Source organism: Diabrotica undecimpunctata, chromosome 4 (assembly GCF_040954645.1).
Source record: "Diabrotica undecimpunctata isolate CICGRU chromosome 4, icDiaUnde3, whole genome shotgun sequence".
Lineage (NCBI taxonomy): Eukaryota > Metazoa > Arthropoda > Insecta > Coleoptera > Chrysomelidae > Diabrotica > Diabrotica undecimpunctata.
The window spans coordinates 15,276,505-15,296,964 of record NC_092806.1 but is presented as its reverse complement, the minus strand read 5'-3'; the positions used below and the strand labels follow the sequence as shown (position 1 = coordinate 15,296,964).

At 32.9% G+C, this 20,460-nt stretch overlaps 1 protein-coding gene across 7 annotated transcripts in view; it reads left to right on the top strand.

Annotated features, from left to right (window-relative positions):
• Positions 1-20,460, top strand: part of LOC140439223 (band 3 anion transport protein-like) — a 453,371-nt gene that overhangs the window by 289,862 nt on the left and 143,049 nt on the right. For all 7 annotated transcript variants that reach the window (XM_072529000.1, XM_072528998.1, XM_072529003.1 and 4 more), the window contains 3 exons: positions 9,625-9,801; positions 12,423-12,533; positions 18,274-18,454. In XM_072529000.1, coding sequence (XP_072385101.1) covers positions 9,625-9,801; positions 12,423-12,533; positions 18,274-18,454 — 469 coding nt within the window. The remainder of the gene's footprint in view (positions 1-9,624; positions 9,802-12,422; positions 12,534-18,273; positions 18,455-20,460) is intronic.

The window sequence follows — 20,460 nt, the reverse complement described above, 5'->3', positions numbered from 1 at the left end:
TCTGCTTCGTAAGTTTATAAATTATATTTCGTCTCATACTTATATGCTTGTTAATTGCAACACATCTTTGATCTGGTTAGCCTCAGAAACAATTGTAATCACTCAACCAATGTTCTATAATCTTATTATTTTTTTTTGTAGACGTCACATGGATCAGTTCCTATCATTTGTATTTGACTACAATTTTAAGTAATGTGACTTAAATATGGCGTTTGTTTTTAACAATACGTCCAAATGTAATCAGCGTGCATTAATTAAATGTTTGTGTGCTGAAGGTTAACAACTATTACAAATTAATACTTGAATGCAAGCAATGTATGGAAATGCAACATGTTTTACGTATCCAACTGTCAAGGAATGGTGTCAAACCTGTATAATGAAACTTTGTACGAGCGCCATCAAGCAATTAGACGAAAATTTCCAGGAAAGCTCTCAAGTAATTAGGTAAAAAAACTAAAAATAAGACTTACTCACAATCAATTGTAAGTCCTATTCTTATTTCTTTTACCTAATTTAAAATCGACTTACACAGGCAAAATATTCAAGATCTCTCAAGTAATGTTTGCACGACAATGCTCGGCATCGTGTTGTCAAAGTAGCGAAAGAAAGTCTACGACGAAAGAAAAGAGGTTGTTAGAGCATCCACTTAAGAGTTTTAATTTATTGCCTTGCGATTTTTAGAGATTTGTTAGACATCTACTACTATTTACGTCCATTCTCATTCCAGATATTTGTCTTCTCCACTTTTCTAACTCTGATTGAAAATAAATCTTAAATAAATGAATAGATAGGTTCCTTACTTAGGAAGATATTTAAACCTTATAATGAAAACGGAGTATGGAGATCCAGGTACAACCTTAAACTCTACCAACTGTTCACAGAGGCACCGATCTCAGAATTAGTTAAACTTCAGAGACTTGGATGGGCTAGTAATGTAGTGAGAATGATAATGATGAGCGAGAGAGGTTCCTTGCTTTCCTCTTTTCGATAATCTGCTGCAATCCTGAGTTTTCTGGTCTTAATATTTTGCTTTGGTGATATTTCCAGTACTTCCGTATTTTTGGTATAATCTTTTTTTAATATTTCTTGTTTGGCTGGTTATTGGAGTCTATAGTGGTAACTTTGATTTTGTTTTTCCTTGCCAAAACTTGCTGCTTTGTATAGACGATTTTATGTGTAAGTAGATCTCCTGTATAGTTTCATAATATGTGAATTCTATCAACTTCTACCATTTTTATGCAGATCTTTGTAATACATCTTTAATCCCAAGTAAAACGACGCAATAACATACCTTTAAAATCATCTTATTTCATATTGGAAGTTTTACAGCTAAAGTACATTCATTTACCAAATTCCCATCAGTAAACATGAGCACGTGTTGATATTCGCCGTCTCATTCGTCAAGAGGCTATTAAATATAATTTATTACCTTAAGCCAGACAGATTCTCATGTTACAGATCCCAACTTGCCAGCATTTTAAATTCAAATTGTATCGTGTCGATTTTAAGTTAATATATTCTGTTATATTTATGTTATAGTTATTGTTAAGTTATTTACTGGTCGTCTTATTTTTTAGAGTTTAGTTTAATTGTGATATAATGATTAAATTTCAAGAAATTCTTACACTAACAGTTTCAAAAGTAAATATTTTTAAAAATCATATGATACATAGGTCGTACATAAGTACGACCCTGTTAGGCTTACACGTGGTTCTATTGACGATTGGGAATTTGTAAAATGAATACGGTTTAACATGTCACAGGCATTAAACAAGATAAATCTATGCGCAAGACGATTGGAAATTTCACTGTACAATCCTTGTCTTCCAAAATTGCAAAACACCTCAAACGATCTTGAAAAGCATGTTCTTATAGAAAACAGCCAATTATTCGACATTCTTTCAAATTCAAGATAACCACTTATGTGGAAATCGTTCTGAATGTTATCTCTAATTTTATTTTTCTAAAATGCCTTGAGCAGAATATAATAAGCTCATCACAATTCAGTCGCTCTTTATTTACTTTAAGTCAAATAAAAATATATCGTTTTGAAACGAAACTTGAATTAAATGGAGCTGAAACGTGGGCAGATTTTATATAACTGTCTAACCTGTAATAAAATCAGACGAAAGCCAATAAACAAATTCACGAAAATATTTTAATCATCCTCTAATTAAAAAGCAAATAAAATGGAATAACGGTAATAAAAATTCTGAGCATGTGTAGGTATTCGGTTTGGGGATATAAAAGGGTTTAGAATTTAAAACACAGTTTTCGATGTATTAGTATTAGATGAATAAATTAAAAGAATTTTTAAACAATTTTCACTCTCTTTAATTATACATGCAATAAAAATAAAAAGGGAATATAAAAACATATTTTTTTGAATATTTAACATGTTAACGACAATGTGTATGCACTATATTGATACAAACTCAATGTAGACCAGTCTGGTTAAAAAAAAAGGTGTAAAAATGTTTCGCAGATATCTGAAGCTTTTAAGACATAGGTAGGGGATACTAGATGATGAATAGATGAAAAGATACTCCTAGTTTTACCTTGCGTTTTTTTTAAGCAATAATTTATGGTCACAATTTGATTTTTTGTCTATAAAATTTTTCCCTTATATTTTAAATAAACAATATTTATGTCATTTTTTTATGTCAAGAATATCTTTATTCTCCCGTTTTTTTAATTAAAATTGATAAATAATTTACAGAGATATTTGCAAAAAAGCAGTTTTTTTGCACTAATTTATAAATTTTATTAATTTATTTATTAACAAAATAAAATGGTATTAATACATTTAAACATCAAGGAATTACCATCTTTTAGATTTATGCGAAATTTCCCCCCGATCAGTCAAATACTTTATAAGTTATTTAATTTGTTTATCCCTGAGGCTAATTATTTAAACTATTGAGCTTGCCCTATGCATCATGCTAGACACATTCAGCAAATTTCATAGGATTATTTAAGACTTAGACTATCTGAGAAGTTAAATGCATATTGAGTTTTCATCGAAATTATTTACAAAATAAACGTTTGAAAAAGGCGTATGTTTTTTGCTTATAAACAATTGTAATAACTTCTATATTTTTCAAGCTACAGACTTGTACGTACAACCATTGGATAACCGGTAAAAAAGCTCACATTAAAAAATAAAAAACCTTCTATGACCAATAGAAACGAAGTTAGTGACTGTTTTTAAAAAAATCATATCTCCATTGTTTATAAACATTAAGAAGTAAAATTTGCACAAATTTTGAATGAAAATCTAAACTTTATATTGAAACTTATAGCTATAAAATTTATCTAATTTTTCGAAACGACGGTACTTTCGAAAGATCGACATAGGAAAGTGGAGAGGATATCTGTTTCAGCTCCGTTTTTTTTTTCGGCATCGGAACTTCAAATTGCAACACGTAGGAAAAATTTACATTATCTTGGCTTCCTTTGCAGCTGCAAGCCTTTTTTTTTTATTCTGGGGTAGCTCGTCAAAATATAAATAACTACATAGTTTTCACTGGCCGGAAAATATGGGAAAACTCGGAAAAATTGAGTCCATTTGAAATTCACCCTAAATACTTATTTTTTTTATAATTTGCTCGAATAGTCTGTCGCAGTATTAATAATGATGACATAATTTTCACCCCCCATAAACCTCGGAAAATCCCGGAAAATCAACATATGTTTTTTCATTTTATATCAATGATGTAATAATACTTATATATTTTATAAATTAAATTTCAGGTAATTTTTTACACATGATATTATTATATTCCTTATATTAATTATAATTGTTTGTATTTTTATAATTAACAATATTGATTTATATTCTATTTTTCTTACAAATATGATACACAATATTAATCTAATCTGCCTTACTGCTTTGATAAAATAAGTCTATTTTTCATCACTTGCCTTATTAAATTTTGCAATGTTTATTGAACTTTACTTTTTTTTATTTTCTTTACATACATTGGTTTAAAAGTTAAAATTTGATTTATTTATTCGACTTCACTGTCAGGTCTGAACCTTTTTGTTGCAGGTTGTTTGTCTTCACTTATTAAGTCAGTCTTTCCATACATTAACAATTAAATAACAATTTTGTCAAAGTGAAGACTTCGTAATAACAAATACCTTTTTCAAATTACCTCCTCGACGGTTATATACATGGACATCTCCACAACATACCAAAGAAAAAATAGTGAGAAATTAAATAGACTACATTATGATAGCACGGAGGTATCATAATGCTGTTAAATGTACTAAGACGTACCCAGGAGCTGATATAGGCTCAGATCATAACCCGGTAGTTACTGTGATAGAGGCGAGACCAAAAAAGATTAGAAGACCACACAGAAAGGCACTAGATTTAAATAAACTTAGAAACAAAAATATACGACAAGAAACAGGAGAAGAAATAAGTGAAAACCTCCGTTCAGTGCAGCAACAAATTAATGATACAAACAACGTTAACCAAAAATTAAAGTACATAAATACAGCTATACAAACAGCAGGAAAGAAACATCTTACAAAAACAACAACAAATAATAAGGGGTGGATGACACAAGATATACTAGACTTGATGGAACAAAGAAGAAAGATGAAGAATTACCCAGACAAATACAAAGAAATAAATAAACACATAAAAAAGAGAATAAAAGAAGCCAAAGAGAAGTGGATTAAAGAACAATGTGAAGAAATGGAAACCTATGAGAAAAAGTACGATGCGTTCAATATGCACAAAAAATTAAAAGAGATAACAGGAAGCATAAAGAAATGCCAAATAGGTAAACTTAAAGACAAAGATGGAAATCTTATTGTAGATCTAGAGAATAAAATAAAAAGATGAACAGAATACCTGAATGAATTATTTGAAGACGATAGAAACAACAAATGGACCTGATGAAATTCCTACAGAACTGTTGAAGCTTTTGAATGATAAATCCTTAACCATAATATTAAATTTTGCAGCGAGGAGCTAAAACAGTGTCCCCTCCACTTTCCTATGTCGATCTTTCGAAAGTAACTTCGTTTCGAAAGGTTTTAAGTTTCGAAAAATTGGATGAATTTTATAGCTATAAAATTCAATATAAAGTTTAGATTTTCATTCAAAATTTGTGCAAATTTTACTTCTTAATGTTTATAAACAATGGAGATATAATTAACAAAAAAATTGTCGCTAACTTCGTTCCTATTATTCGTAAAAGGTTTATTTGTTTTGTTAAATGTGAGTTTTTTTACCAGCTATCGAATGGTTGTACGTACAAGTCTGTAGCTTGAAAAATATAGAAGTTATTACAATTGTTTATAAGTAAAAAACATACCCCTTTTTCAAACGTTTATTTTGTAAATAATTTCAATGAAAACTCAATATTCATTTAACTTCTGAGATAGTATTAGTCTTAAAGAATCCTATGAAATTTGTTAAATGTGTCTAGCATCATTCATAGGCAAGTTCAATGGTTTAAATAATTAGTCCCAGGGATAAACAAATTGAATAACTTTTAAACTATTTGACCTATCGGGGGGAAATTTCGCACAAATTTAAAGGACGGTAGTTCCTCAATGTTGAAATGTATTAATAACATTTTATTTTGTTAATAAATAAATTAATTAAAATTATAAATTAGTGCAAAAAAACTGCTTTTTTGCAAATATCTCCGTAAATTATTTATCAATTTTAATTGAAAAAACGGGAAAATAAAGATATTCTTGATATAAAAAAACGGTTTAAATATTGTTTATTTAAATTATAAGGGAAAAAACTTATAGATAAAAAACCAAATTCTGACCATAAATTATTGTTTAAAAAAAACGCCAGGTAAAAGTAGGAATATCTTTTTATCTATTCGTCATCTAGTAACCCCCACCTATGTCTTAAAAGCTTCAGATATCTGCGAAACATTTTGCCGTGAAATCGATGATTTTTGTATAACCAGACTGGGCTAATGTTCTATATAGACCAAGTAACCTAATTGAGCACAGTCAAAATTCATGTTTAGAATTATGTGGGTCCATCAGCGACACAGATAAAGTGTATTTAATATGATGTTTAGTTAGTCTGGTCCGTGGGAAATAGATAATATGTTTGGGTTCTGAAAGATACATTGATTTCTGTTTAAATGATTCCATTTGCAAAAAATAACGTAATTGTTAATTTTACCATTGAGTGGGAGATATTTATTACATTTTTTTATTTGTTACTTAAAGTTTAAGAGATAAGAGACGTCAGCGACATGTTGATTACGGTAATTAGTAATAATAATAATACCAATAATATCTCATAAACTCAATTCCACTGTAGAAAGTGTCAATAAGTCTTACTCAAGCCAAGAAGAAATTTATTAGTTTTGGGGAAATCAACTATCCACACCAGTACTTCTTACCAACCCTACACTACTGAAGAAGTCTCAGATATTATCAAAGAGCTTAATAGCTGAAAATCCCCTAGACCACACGGAGTTCAAAACTTTTGGCTTAAGTAGTTCTGGAGTGTTCATGAGTACTTATCAGCAATAATTAATCGTACTATTTCTAATCCACACGAAATACCATTATTTCTAACTCTAAGAACAAGTCTGAGTCTTCCAACAGAGTACCAACAGAAAGTATGCGCTAAGGGTTCCTTTTTCTTCTTTAGGTGCCGTCCTCTTAGCGAAGGTTGGCGATGACCTCTGCAGTCTTCCCTATTTTGGGCTTTCCTTATTAAACTTTGAAAGTCTAATCCTGTCCAATATTTGATGTTGCGCAGCCAGGTCATTTGTCGTCTACCCAGGCCGCGTCTGCTTTCTATTTTCCTTTCTTTAATAAGCTGAAGGAAGTTATACCTGTCGTGTCTAAATATGTGTCCAAGATAAGACGTTTTACGCTTCTTGGTAATTTCTGTGAGTTCACCTTCTCTATTCATACGCCTTAAAACTTCTTCATTTCTAACGCGGTCGGTCCATGAAATTTTCAGCATACGACGAAATACCCACATCTCAAAGCTCTCTAAACGTCGTAAAGAGCTGACTGTTAACGTCCAAGCTTCCACGCCGTGTAATAGTACACTATATACATAACACTTTATCATGCGGTATCGTAGGGACAAATCAAGATTAGGGGTAGTGAGTAACTGTCGCATCTTTAAGAAGGTGTTTCTTGCCTGTTCTATTCTACATTTAACCTCTTGTTCTTGGTCTAAGGTTTCATGTATCCAACAGCCTAGATACTTAAACATTTTTTACCTGTTCAACTAGATTGTTGTTGACTAGTATGTTTATAACTGGTGTGTGTTTTTTTGAAATTGCCATTGTTTTGGTTTTTTTATATTCACCTTAAGGCCGTATAGTTCTCCTTCTCGCACTACTTTGGTTAACAGAATTTGTAGTTCTTCTTCACTGCTAGCAATCAGTACTGTATCATCGGCATACCTGATATTGTTCACGATATTTCCATTGACTTTTATTCCTTCTTGTGCTTCATCTAGAGCATGTACAAAGATGTCCTCTGAGTACAAGTTGAATAATAATGGTGATAGTATACAACCTTGTCTAACTCCTCTTTGGATGTTTATGGTTTCAGTATCACCCATTTCAGTTCTGACAAAGGCGTTTTGGTTCCAGTAGAGTTCACGTATTGTATTAATGTCGTTTGGATCCAGGTTCTTTTTTTGCAAGCATTCTATTAGCTGATCGTGTTTGACTTTGTCAAAAACCTTTTCATAATCTATAAAGCACAAGTAGACATATTTTTGTTGATCCCGACACTTTTGCATGAGAACAATGAAACTGAACAAAGCTTCTCGAGTTCCCATACCAATTCGAAAGCCAAATTGTTCCGGACCCATATCTTCTTCGCATTTTTTGTAAATTCTGTTATGGATAATTTTTATAAATAGCTTCAGAATATGGGGCATGAGACTTATTAATCGAAAGTCGTTACATTTTTTTGCGTAGTTTGATTTGGGTATAGGCACAAACGTAGACGTTAACCAATCTTGTGGAATTGTACCAGTCTTGTATATACTGTTGAAGAGTCTTGATAATAGTTCTAAATTGTCTTCTTCCAAAAGTTGTATAATTTCACTATGATCGTAGTCAGGTCCAGAGGCTTTTCCGGGTTTCATATTTTTTAAGGCGTATTTTATTTCTGATGTTAAGATGGGCAAGTCGTTATTTTCGATGTTTATTTGTCTATCAATATTTATTGTTCTATCGTCTGAGAATAGGTTTTGTATGTATGTTCGCCATTCAACGCTTATTTCTTCTATTGTGGTCAGGACTCTATCATCCGTGCTTGTTATTGTGCCACACTGCCTAGCGTTTCTGATCCCACACATTTCTTTAATTTTCTTATGGAGAAGTCTATCATCATGTTTATTCTGTAGGTCTTCTATCTCTTCGCAAGTTTCTACAAGCCACTGTGCTTTTGCTTCCAAGGGTTCCTTGAACTACAAAAAATAACTTGTCATCGACTCAGTCATTTTTATCCAGGCATACACCAAAAAAGGAACCTTTTTCCTACCTTTATTGACTAAAAAAAGCCTTTTTGGAAGACACTATAAAAATTTTTGGGAGAAATTCCAGCATACCATTTCATCTAGGTCTGGATAACATTAAATAAATCCCACCAGATCTTAATCCGTTTGGTACCGTAAGTATCTGGAGTGACTGAATTTTATGAATGAGTAAAAGAAAATGAGCGTTACAAAATTTCGCTAAAATATTGTGGAAAAGAACATGCTGAAGGTAGCATCGTACCCACGAATGTAGTGATGAAACTTATAGATGAACTGCTTGAGAAAGAACGAACACTTGATAACTACTACCGTCCTGTCACACTTGCACATGAACTCCTACACCGAAAATCTTATATGATTGGTACGCTACGTGCAAACCGCAAATATAATCCCAAAAAGGTCATTTTCAAAAAATTAAAAGTAGGCCAACATGTAGCTGAACAAAGTAATTCGGGTATCGTTGTTCAGAAGACAAGTTATATTCGAGTATATTCGAGTATATTCGAGTTATATTCAAGTTATATTCGATGACATTCAATGTCATCGAATATAATAAATATAAAAGCTTCATTGATACATCAGATCAAATGAAAAACTATAATTCGCCATTACGTAAAGGAATAAAATGGTACAGAAAATTATCGATGAAGCTCTTGACTGGCAGATCACTAATAAATGCCTATGTCGCTCACCGAAGCATTGCCAATGAAAGCATGAAGATTACCAAATTCTTCAAGGAAGAGGTAATTTGGGGCCTATTAGGAGATTTTATTGTCACACCAGTCATTATGGAAAATAGTCACAAACTCAGCGATGTTAGCCGTACAGGCAGAAGATGTACTGTCCCAGAGGTAAAATTGTGCAATGTATTGCTGATCATTTAAATAAAGTTTTGTTAAAAAACTGTAAAATACGAAGAAAACTAGGCTGAAAAGCTGATTAATCTTAAATTACATTGTAAAATGACAACATAATGACACTATGCTACTTAGTTTAAATCTAATACAGTACTTGTGTAATCTCTGATCTAGTATATCGATATCTGGCAGACTTATCCAACTAAGTTCATCAAACTATATTATGTCACTTATATTAATAAGGAATATCTATTTCAGAACATCGACAAGACTACCGACATATGTATTCGCCCCTTAAACTCAGCTCAAAGTCGATGAAACGCCGCATTTCCCAGCCAACGTCTCCGGCCGTATCCGACCTAGGAACCCCTAGGGGCTCTATTACCGAATCACCCACTTTGGAATTTAAACAACCCAATACAGCCAATAATACAGGTAAGAAAGATGAATTTATGTCCAAACGTATCACGATATAATTTTGTAGTTCATAAATCTGTATGAATTTTATTTTATGGCAGTAAAACGTTGAGTAAATGATATACAGGGTGAGCCATAACTATTGGGACGTAGACTAAGATTTGGACCAAAATATGGCTATTGGGCCAAATATGCCTTTATAAAATGTTGCTGAGAAAAAAGATACAGGGTGTTAAATTTAATTTTTGTTTTTCGTTTTTTGCTAATAGTTTCCCTGTATATTTATAAATTGCTATCAAAATTGGCACAGAGACATAATCTTAGACAAGAAATAGTATTTTATTTACAATTTTACGTTTTGTCATAGAGGGCGCCACGTGGATCATTCCTAATGATCAAATTGAGTCTAAACTTTTTCTGATGAAACTTTTTAGTAATTTTTATTGGAAAATATGACGTAAACATCATTTTTACGTAAAATTGGTACTCTTGTTTAAACATGATAATTTCAACTGTTTTCGATAAAAACGCAGTCGAACTGCTTAGAGTCTTAAAAAAGGATTTCAAATATTATTTCATTTATGAAAAATATGCTTTGGACTGTCAGATAATATTGTTGTTGGTAAATGTCATTTGTTCAGAGTAAATTATTTTTGATGTGACAGTGTAGTGTAATGTTGCATTTTTTAAAAGTAATCATTACTTTTTTTGATTGAAATGCCTCGTCGTAATCATTTTACTAATGAAGAAATGCGAGATATGATTTGCGTATACGCACAAGAAAATTTTTGCGGTCGCTCGGCAGCCAGAAGGTATGGAATGTTATACGCAAACAGAAGGCAACCAAATCACAAAACTTTTGCAAGATTATATCGTAGTTTAGGTGAAACTGGGTCATTTCACACTAAAAATCGGGATGGTCGACCGAAACAAATCACACCTAATCAAGAAGATGAACTTTTGGTTCGAGTAGATGAAAATCCTGAAATAAGTTCACGACATCTATCAGCACCAACAGGAGTAAGTCATTCGTCTATTGTTAGAATTCTAAAAAAAAAAGAGAACCTCCATCCTTATCACTTCACTCCTGTTCAAAATTTACTTCCAACAGATCTTCCACGACGGTTACAGTTTTGCCAACGTATTCTGAATAAACATTGCAATGACAGACACTTTATTAAGAATATTATGTTCACCGACGAAGCAAATTTTACCAGACGAGGGGTTTTTAATTGGCGAAATAGTCATTATTGGGAAGAAGAAAACCTGCATGCTATTAAAGCTAGACATTTTCAGCATGAGTTTAAATTGAATATTTAGTGTGGCATTATAGGCGACCAACTACTAGGGCCTTATATTCTTCCTCTGAATTTAAATGGAGATTCTTATCTATTCTTTTTGGAAAATACTCTTAGTGATATTTTAGATGATCTGTCACTGGATGTAAGAAGAAAAATGTGGTTTATGCAGTATGGAGCGCCACCTCATTTTTCATTAGCTGTTAGAAATCATCTTAATGACGTATTTCCTCAACGATAGATTGACAGAGGCAGTGATTTTCAATGGCCACCAAGAAGTCCTGAGTACAACCCGCTAGATTTTTATTTTTGGGGACATATGAAGTCCTTAGTTTATGCCAATGAAATTAATACACGAGACGAACTTTGGAGATACATTCAAAATGCAGCTAATCTTATAAGGGGACAGAATAATATTTTTTTAACGTCCGAAAATCCTTTATAAAAAGAATTAGAAAAGGCATAGAAATCGGAGGAGACCATGTAGAACATTTAGTTTGAGTTTTTGTGAGTTCTTTTAAGTTAAAGTGTGTTTAGTTTTGATTTATCGTCAAAACGGAAACCTTACGTTAGTTGCAACTTTGTTTATTAGTTTGGTATTTGATAGTGGAATTGTAAATAAAATACTATTTCTTGTCTAAGATTATGCCTCTGTGCCAATTTTAATAGCAATTTATAAATATACAGGAAAACTATTAGCAAAAAATTTCTTTTTCCTCCTCACAATCTACACCACTGTCGTAATAATCATTTTAGCATGATTTTTATTCTCCGTTACTTTAAAGACACTGCTCTTGTGAAATGAGCAAAAATAAAATTATGGACGCAAATAACTTAAAAACTACTTACTCTATCGCATTGAGACAAAAGGATGATATTTACGTAAAAAGTAACGAAGAATCAGACAGTGGCGTAGATTGTAAGTGGGAAAAAGAATGTAGCTATCCCTACAGCACGCCTCTGGTAAAAGCGGAAAACTATCTTTTAACGCTAGTTAAAGTATTCTAATATGTGTAAACTGTCTGTCGAGTTTAAACAAAAATTATTGTTAAAACAATGTTCCAAAATCATTTTAGAATATTTGTAATAAAACACTCTGTATCTCGGTAAGGAGGAATATTTTATTTAAGTGTTTTAGGATAAATTTTCGTATTTTGTGCTAATGTTTCTCCAGTTACTATATGGACAATTCTTAATGGAACACCATGTATCGGTACATGTACAATCAAAACAAGAAATTTTGCTCAAATCTAATAATTTTGAAACCTTTTAGGATCATAATTGATTAATTTTTAAGACATATATTTTTAAAAATTTTATCTATTTGTTTTTGCGTTCCAGAGTCTAAACAAATTGGTTGGGTTGCACCATATCAGAAGGGTGATCTGGATACACCAAAAAGTTCCATCACAGATTCACCAACCGCCCCGATAGCAGAGCCTGAGAAGTTTGGTAAGTAATAAAAATTTTACTAATTATATATTATCAGGATTAGCATTAAAATGGGTATTTTTTGTTGGATTTCAGCTGCAAAAGTATAAAAACGCTCAAAAAAAGTGTGGTTTTTTGACACAGGGTATTCAAATAACTAAAAAAGTATAGAGAATCCAATAAAAGGGATGTCGGAAATGTTTATCTAAAAGAACTTTGATCAATTAAAAGGCAGATATCGACACAGTTTTATTAATTTAATCTTGCCCAAGTACTTTCACTCCCTAGATCATCTTTAGGGGCATGTGAAATAAGCCAAGAAGAAACAAGAATAACTGAAGAAATAAATTAACTTCGATAAAAACTCGAAGTTGATAAAAGTTTTTATGTGATTAACGTTTTAGACTTACTTCGTCAATTGCGGCCTATCCAACAAGAAAAAAAAATGTTATAAACATCACACTAAGTAGAAAGGGATGCACTTCACTCCACTTTGACCTTTGACCCCTGACGTCACAAGCCCCGTCCGCGCCTCTCGATAGCCCACTTCGAGACCTTTGACCCCTGACGTTACACGTCCCGTACGCGCTCCGGTCGCGCCCCGTGATGACGTCATAGTTTGAACGCTAGCCGTCACCGCCAGTAATTAGTTATTTTTAATATGAATTAATTTACATATCATTTTTGTATTTCAACTATTATCCAATATCTAAGACAATTCCAAATCATTAACTTATTATTAAATAAAAAACTTCTATCGTATGTAGGACTCGAACCCAGAACCCACAGCACCAAAGGTACACGCGCTAACCACACAGCTATGTAACCAATTGATATAAGCAGGTAATAATGGATATAAAAAAAAGAACGCTAGCGACGAAAGATCTGAACAGCATAAACTGTTTATACATAAACAGATTATGTTAAACGGTTATGTAGCTTAGAGGTGTACTTTGGTGCGGGATATGGAGACCTATCACAGCCAACTTTAACAAGTAATATCGAATTAATAATCAACATGTTTTTTACATTTTTATCAATTTGTTTCTGCATCTCTCTCCTCTTCTGATGACGTATGTGGAAATGTTCATCATCCTCTTATGAAAGCTTTTAATATTAAACGCTTGATTTATACAATGTAAACCTTTTATATCAGTATTATGTTACATGGCTTTACGTCTATAACATTTTACACTATGTTGAACGCTACCATTATTATTATATGCACATGTTCGACCCCTCGTAAAACACCTACGTATTTAATGCGCGAAACGGTTGCTTGCGCCCACGGTTCAAGCTGGTCGATCCTCTAGCGTTCAATGCCTCATGCGCAAAGCGGTGGCGCGTACAGTTTATGATGTTCAGATCTTTCGTCGCTAGCGTTCTTTTTTTTTATATCCATTATTACCTGCTTATGTCAATTGGTTACATAGCTGTGGTCAAGGGTCAAAGTGAAGTGAAGTGCATCCCTTTCTACTACACTACAATACACAAGGACAAACACTTTAAAAAATTTTTTTAATAGGCGAAGCTACATTATGTATGGAAACCGGAGACAGAATGGCTCCCGGTCAACGGAAATGTTGAAGTGACATGTGGTATATGACAGCTTGGATGGGCAGTCAAAATCATGGATATGTGATCTGCACATTCCAAAATCACACTAGAAACTCGCCTTTTACCCCCTCCCGTCTGCTACATAACTCACACTCATTGTACGCCATGCACCCACTGACTAGGCGGCAAAAGCCTTCGGGGACGTGAGAGTAGGATTTGTTGGCAAAAGAATTTCTAGAACCTCCGCCTCTTTCGTCGGAAATTTTGTTACAGAATGAGTATCGGCTACTCATACTGCCTCCAAGATCCTTAAAATCTCCTTAAATCACCATTTTATGCTTGTATAAATTGGACTCACGCATGCAAATGGCTCAACGTTTATAATTTACTTAAAATCTCGTAAAAACTAAATTGGTAATGATCAGCACTATTCTTTACATACCTACTATTACCTACATATTACAAACACATTAAAAAACATGAATTATCAGACAAAAACACTGATGCAAAAAGGATTTGAAATCGAAATTAACGAAAGAGTTGGACGACACTGCTGCCTCTCCTCACTCTTTTCACTAGTTTCAGACAACAAAATTTAGTACAAGAAACAGAAGAGAAACTCCAATTGGCAATATTTATCTAAACCAAATATATGCGCAATAAAATCTTCATAAAGACGAAAGTTATGGCATTTAAAAGCAAAAATAAAAAATAACTAATAAACCAATAGAGCAATTGATGCATTTTACATACTTAAGATATAACAGAAGTTATGAATACGTTATTGACATAGGCGATAAACTAAATTAATTTTAAACAATATAAACAAAAGGGACACAAAATGTATAAATAATGTAATTTTCTCAAAAACTCATCGCATGTTTGTTGCTCTAAGACCTTATAATGACTATTTCCAAAAAGGCAAAACCTCACCGATTCACTTAAAACCGAACCTTCGCCACTGAATACTAAAACGCCGAAATTTCACTCGAATCCATTACATAAAGTTGGAATTAATTTTCACCAGACTGGTCTATTCATTTAAATTTCTAAAAGGGTTTCATATTCATCACAAGAAGCTGCCTGCTTGTGGAAAATAGGTAACGCTCTAGCGAATTGTGTTCTATACTAAAAATATTATTTCCTCCAGGGAACAATACAATTTCGCGAGTTTAATAGTCAGTTCTAATCGATTTTCAGTAGGTAATGGAAGTTTAATTTAAGTTTGAGTTTATTCTTGCCGGAGTTTGATATTCAAAAATTCCGACTAATAACTTTGAAAATATTTTAAATTTTAAAATAAAAAGTTTTACGACTTTAAACGAAATATTATTCTTTCTAGACCATTTATAACTACTCGCAAAATTTTCACTTTAGGCGAGACAATGAAGCACTAAAAAGCACTAAACCTATCAATTTTCCGTAGCAAGATTTATCGCTATGCAACATTTTACGTTTGATTCGGGAAAGTGTCAGGAAAGTTTGTGAATAAAATTCATGGTGGTAAAATGAAAATTGTATTTTTTCATAAGAAAAATGCATTTCCAAAGTAAAAGTGAAGTGCAAAATAAAAAATTTGCAACTCGGAACATATCGACAGGAATGAGTTCAATTTTGGTCTCGGGGTTTGACAGGTCGCTGAACACGAATAGAAAAACGATGATGGTCCTCGAGCTACCTAGTGCCCAGGGTAGACCTCAATAGCACTTCTGCGCCTCAACAAGGTGGAGTTGCAATTTATGTAAAAGAAAATCTTATGTACTCGTCTCTTAATATAAATGAATATAATGTAGAGCAAAGTTCTGAGTTTTGTGCAAGTTATGTACCTTCAATAAAAACCAATATATTTTAACTGTATACAGATCTGGTAAAGGTGTCTTTGACTTATTTTTGCTGAATTTTGAGAATGTCATAACGTCGTAATGTGTACTATATGCATTTGTAGTAAAGGATGAAAAATAATCTTCTTCTTCTTCAAATGCCCTCTTCGCTACGGACTTTGGCAATCATCATTGCTCTTCGTATCTTTGAAGCTGTTGCTCTAAATAATTGGTTAGATGTGCACTGGAACTAGTCTCTTAAATTGCGCAGCCAAGATATACGTCGTTTCCCCACGCTTCGTTTGCCCTGAATCTTTCCTTGGGTAATTAACTGGAGCAATCGGTACTTTTTCCCTCTCATCACATGACCAAGATATTCCAACTTTCTTCTCTTGATGGTGATCAACAGCTCCCGTTCTTTGTTCATTTTTCGAAGAACTGCACTATTTGTTATTTTGTCTGTCCAAGGTATTTTCAAAATTCTTCTGTATATCCACATTTCGAAGGCCTCTAGTTTATCGGTATTGCTCTTGTTTAAAGTCCAACTCTCTACTCCATACAGCAGTATCGAGAAGATGTAGCATCTAACCAATCTCATTTTCAGGTTTAAGTTAATGTCATGACTTCCCATAATGTCCTTTATATTAACAAAAGCAGCTCGAGCCTTTCCAATTCTAGTTTTTATGTTTTCTGTTATATCATTGTTGTTATTAACGCTTGTTCCCAAATATTTATACAAACCTTAGTACAGGTTTGCATTCAATCTTTGTTTTTTTGAAATAACCATGAATTTCGTCTTCTTGACGTTCATTTTTAACCCTTTATCTTCACTAGCTGTGACTACCTTGTTTAAAAAGTCTTGCAGGTCTTCTACTGTCTCCGCCAGTAAAATCGTATCATCTGCGTATCTAATATTATTATTTGGTTGGGCATTAACTTTTATCCCAATCTCTTCTTTCTCCAATGCTTTCTTCATAATTTCTTCCGAATAGAGATTAAATAGCATTGATGACAGCACACATCCTTGTCTAACTCCTTTTTTAATTTGAATTTCATTTGTTGTGCTATTTTCGATGCGTGCGACTGCCTTCTAATTATAATACAGTGTAGATATTATTCTTATATCGCGAGTGTCTAACTGTTTAGCTTCCAAGATCTCTAAAAGTTGGTCATGCTTGACGTTATCAAACGCCTTGTTGTAATCAATGAAACAAGCAAATACATCTTGATTCACATTTAAACACTTCTGTGTCAAGATGTTAAAGGCAAATAATGCTTCGCGAGTTCCATATCCCTCCCGGAATCCACACTGAGTTTCTCCGATATCTTCTTCCAATTTTCTGTAAATTCTATTGTGAATTATTTTGAGGAATATTTTTAAGGTATGGCTCATCAGACTGATCGTGCGATGATCACTGCACTGCTTAGCATGTGCCTTCTTGGGAAGAGGGACAAAGGTTGATCTTAGCCATTCTTCAGGAGTTATACTGTTCTTATAAATCTTGTTAAATAAGTCTACTAACAAATGGAAATATAATCTAGCGGAGACTAATACCATCTTAACAGGAGAACTCTTTACAATATATAAACCCACGCCACGTTACAAAAAGTCCTGAAATGAACTTACTAATAATTACAGACTCACTAAATTCTCTAGAAATCATCTCAAAATCCATTCTTCAGATCATGTGACCAAACTCATTAGACAAGAATTGCACAATCTAAATCACAGAAACATTGCTTTCCTGTGCGTGCCATCTCATGTTGCAATCGGGAAACGATCTGGCAGATAAATATACACGAGAAACATGAGTCCTTAGAGAACTTAAAACATAAGAGAGAATTACTTGAAAAACGCTTGAAATAAAACCAATATTTCAACCGTGGTCTGATAGTTTCATCAATCATTTTTATCAGGTAATCATCACGCGACTGCGGCTTGGTTATGGTCGCCTTACGCATGGACATCTGAGGACAAGAGATCCCCAACCGGAGTGTTATGCTTGTGAGACCCCGCTCAGAATAAAACGCCTTCTAGTGGAGTATCCGTTACACAGTGCAGAAAGAGGTGAATTCGGAATCGAGGAGAATTCGAACGAACTATTCTTAAAGTGCGAAGTTAAAGTGATTATTAAATATTTAAAAGCAATAAACTATTTATACAAACTTTGATTGTTGTACTATTCTATGGCTGTTAATATTTTTTCTTTTTTCGTTAATAGCCATACAAGCTGATGCGAGTTTGTAAATAAAAAAAACTAAAGTTAAATGCTATTTTTTAAAACAGTTTTTATTATAAAACATAATATCCGAGTACAAATTTCATAACATAGTGTGGTCAGAATTTATACACACTTGTTTATATACTTTTTTTTATATTGCAGGTAATGGTAGTTTACTGCAAAAAGGGTCGGACTCAGAATCAGAATGCGTTTTATCCGATCCGTGTAGCTACCTTAGCCCAGAAAACGATGAGGAGGAAGAATTACCCGAGAAGAAAGTATCGTTTTTGCACACCGAAAACGATGACTTTGACGTGGACGGGCTCAAAGAGAAAAAGAAACGGTAAGTTTCTATCAATTACTATATATAGAGGGTTGGCAATTCAAAAGTTTTTTGAAACAGAAACATTTTTTTAAAGGGTTCATCTTTTAACGATATAGATACCTGTCATTTGTCAACTCTTTCCCTTCCAGTACCACAAACTTTTAGTTTTAAATAGGAAATATACCATGTGTGGCACATTGTTACACAGGTATTTCTCTGGAGAATTCAGGCTTCCATGATATTTATTTTTATATTATCTCTGTTCTTGTGAAAAGAATCAATTTATTAGAAGTATTACATCTCTTAAAAACTAAACATAACATCTGTATTTTGCTAGTATTAATGACAAATTTTTTCCATCACGTCAGAAACTGCATTGAAAGAAATTTGCAAAATGTTCAATATTGTTCAAATGTTCAAATTGGTCAATATATTCGAATCGTCTGGTTTCACAATGCACGTTAATTCTCTTACAAGAATTACTAAAACAATATCTACCATAATTGATTCTATTGTTTTATATTTCTCACTCCTTTATGTACGCTCTACAATTATTAATGCAGTATGTACCAAGTTTAACACTCTTAACAAACGATCGTTTAGGTAGGTAAAACCCAAAACCCAACGTTTAGGTAGGATTTTTTTCCGCTCAAAATTTTCGTAAATTCCAAAATTTGTGCTTGACTACACTAGGTGGCACTTTCCCTCTGTGGACGTGGACTATAATTTCAATCATTTTTTAGTGCTTAAAGTGCTTAAAGACAGACATTATTATTCCTCTTCATAAGGGTGGTGAAAAATCGAATGTCTGCACCTATAGACCTATTGTCTTACTACCGGTTTTATCCAAAATTATTGAGAGACTTATAAAAGCCCGATTTATGTCCTTTCTCGTTGAAAACAACATTTTATCACAAAGTCAGTTCGGCTTTTTATCTAATAAATGCACCAGTGATGCTATGTTTTCTGTACTACATGAAGTCTATCAAGCACTAAACAATTATCTTTAGACTGCCACTGTTTTTTGTGACTATGCCAAAGCTTTTGATTGTGTAAATCACGATATTTTGATAAAAAAAACTAAATTTCTGTGGAATTCAAGGTATTTCTTTGAATTGGTCCCAATCTTACTTGAGGAATAGGAAACAACTAGTTAGAGCAAATGATACAGACCCTAGTCACAAAAGCATTGTATGTGGAGCACTACAAGGTTCAGTATTGGGTGTTCTACTTTTCCTTATGTTTATAAATGACATCACTAACGTAGAAATCGATTTCGATAACGAAAAAATTTTTCTTTTTGCTGGTAATACCAGTATTACCTGGAGGAACTCCAATATTGCAACTCTTCATGTATTTATAACTGCTGATGTACTAAAAAAAACGGGTGTGGCAGTCCAGTGGGACTGCCGGTAGAAGTTACATTTCTATACACGCATTCGCCGTTACAAATTTATTTGGGAGTCAATCTGCACAACCATTACATATGTAATGCTATAGGTAAGACATAGCAGAAAGAGAAACAGAATTAATAACAACTTACTAACAATTAATAAACAACATTAGACCTGTAATAGGAGTATAGTAAATGAAGGATTGAATCAATATTTTGATGAAAATGTATATTTTTATTTTCATATATGTATGAAAGGAGTTAAATGCAAACATTTTCTTACACATACTCTGCAGTAGAATTCATTGTTTATTTTGTTATTAATATAAAAATACAATACAATACACTGCAACATAATTCAATATAATAATACAATACAAATTAAAAAAATCTCCGACAATGGTTTGGGATGACCTCAGCGGAGCTGTTTCGCAGAGCAGTCAACAAAACCATGATAGCCTTGATGATCGCCAACATCCGGACCGGATAAGGCACTGAAGAAGAAGAATACAAATTAAAATGCAATATTCATAAGTATTTAAAAATGACAATAATATACATAACTTTTCTCTACTTACGCATGTGTTTAATTTACCATGTAATAATATTAATAAAAAAGTCCTCCCCGACT